This window comes from Fulmarus glacialis, unplaced genomic scaffold, assembly GCF_000690835.1.
Source record: "Fulmarus glacialis isolate BGI_N327 unplaced genomic scaffold, ASM69083v1 scaffold37317, whole genome shotgun sequence".
NCBI classification, from domain to species: domain Eukaryota; kingdom Metazoa; phylum Chordata; class Aves; order Procellariiformes; family Procellariidae; genus Fulmarus; species Fulmarus glacialis.
Window position 1 is genome coordinate 2,663 of NW_009223201.1, and position 1,272 is coordinate 3,934.

The window sequence follows — 1,272 nt, forward strand, 5'->3', positions numbered from 1 at the left end:
TTAAGCTATTGAGCTTATATTTGTGCAGTTTTTCTGTGCAGGCTGGTTTATTGGATGGGGCTGACGGCACTCGCAGGGTGCGCTCACAGCCCGGGGGATGCTTCTGACCCCCCGGCTCCTTTCCTTTGCTCCGGAGGGGTGTGTGGGGGCCAAGGTCCAGTGCGATGGGAATCCTCGTCCCCTTTCGGCCACTCCTTTCCCTTAACTCCCTGTCTGTCCCGCAGGGTACTTCCCCTATGAGAAAGCTGGGGCTGCAACAAGCTTTCCTGAACCGGTCCTTGAGGCAAAACCTCCCCCGCCGGGGCCGGGGCCGGCCGAGGAAGAGCTGATGATGATGGACATGGACCCCGTGCCCCACCACGACCTCAGCGAGTACGTCCCGAGGATACGACTGCCTCAGGGGTACCCACGGAGGATTTCACATCATCCTGTGTCTGAGGGGCGGGAGTGGCGGTTGCCCGAGCTAACCCCAGCCTGTGGACCGGGAAAAGGGTGCGGACCCGGCCGGCCCGGCGGTGCCTTGGTAGGAAGCAAACCGGTAAGTCCTGGGTGGAAAAGATGCGTGGAAAGGGGTGCTGCTGTGCAGGGATGGGGTTTGGGGGCTGGTGGGCATGGAAGGGATTTCCTCGGTCCAGGGGTGTGAAGTGGGAATTTCATATGGGCATGCATGGCAAGGATGGAAAGTTTAGTGTGTTGTGTAGAGAAATAGCAAGTACACGGACATTTCCAGCAGTAGCAAATCCACCACACCTTCAGGAAATCGTTGTAATGGTTAATTACTCTTCCTCATCAAAAAGCCTTAACTTCTCATTTGGTTGAGTTTTAGCTTCAAATCTCAGCCACTAGATCTTGCGTTACGTTGTGCTACGCAGCCAGGCTTGTGTTTCCTTTGGGTGAACTGGGAGGCTTGCCGCTGCCCTCCGCCGCCTCCTCCTCTTCCTCCTCCTCCCGAAAAGAGAGCGCTCCTGGCGCCTTTGGTTACGTGTCGGGTTTCTGACCCCTTAACTGCTCCCACCTGAATTTCCCACCATCGTTATTGCTCGAAACACAAGCACTGGGATTTGCCGATGGAGCTGGGTGCTGCATTGCACGGCACCGCCGGTGTCACTCGGGACCAACATGTTTGAGCCCCTTATTTCTTCCGGAGCCAGAGATGGCGTTTGTCACATCACAGCCAGCCGGGGCTCTGCAAATCCCCTGAAGGCAGAGATTAGAGGTTTGACCTGTCGAGTCAAAAGCTGGCTTGGATATAAATCCCAAGAAGGGGCATTC

The 1,272-nt window shown here is 56.4% G+C and overlaps 1 protein-coding gene across 1 annotated transcript in view; it reads left to right on the forward strand.

The window, feature by feature from the left end:
* Positions 1-224: 224 nt before the first annotated feature.
* FAM166A (family with sequence similarity 166, member A) overlaps positions 225-1,272 on the forward strand; it is a gene marked incomplete at its 5' end in the record, with an annotated part of 7,734 nt that continues 6,686 nt past the window's right edge. The window contains one exon of the mRNA XM_009581727.1: positions 225-538. Within this exon, the coding sequence (XP_009580022.1) occupies positions 225-538 (314 nt within the window). The remainder of the gene's footprint in view (positions 539-1,272) is intronic.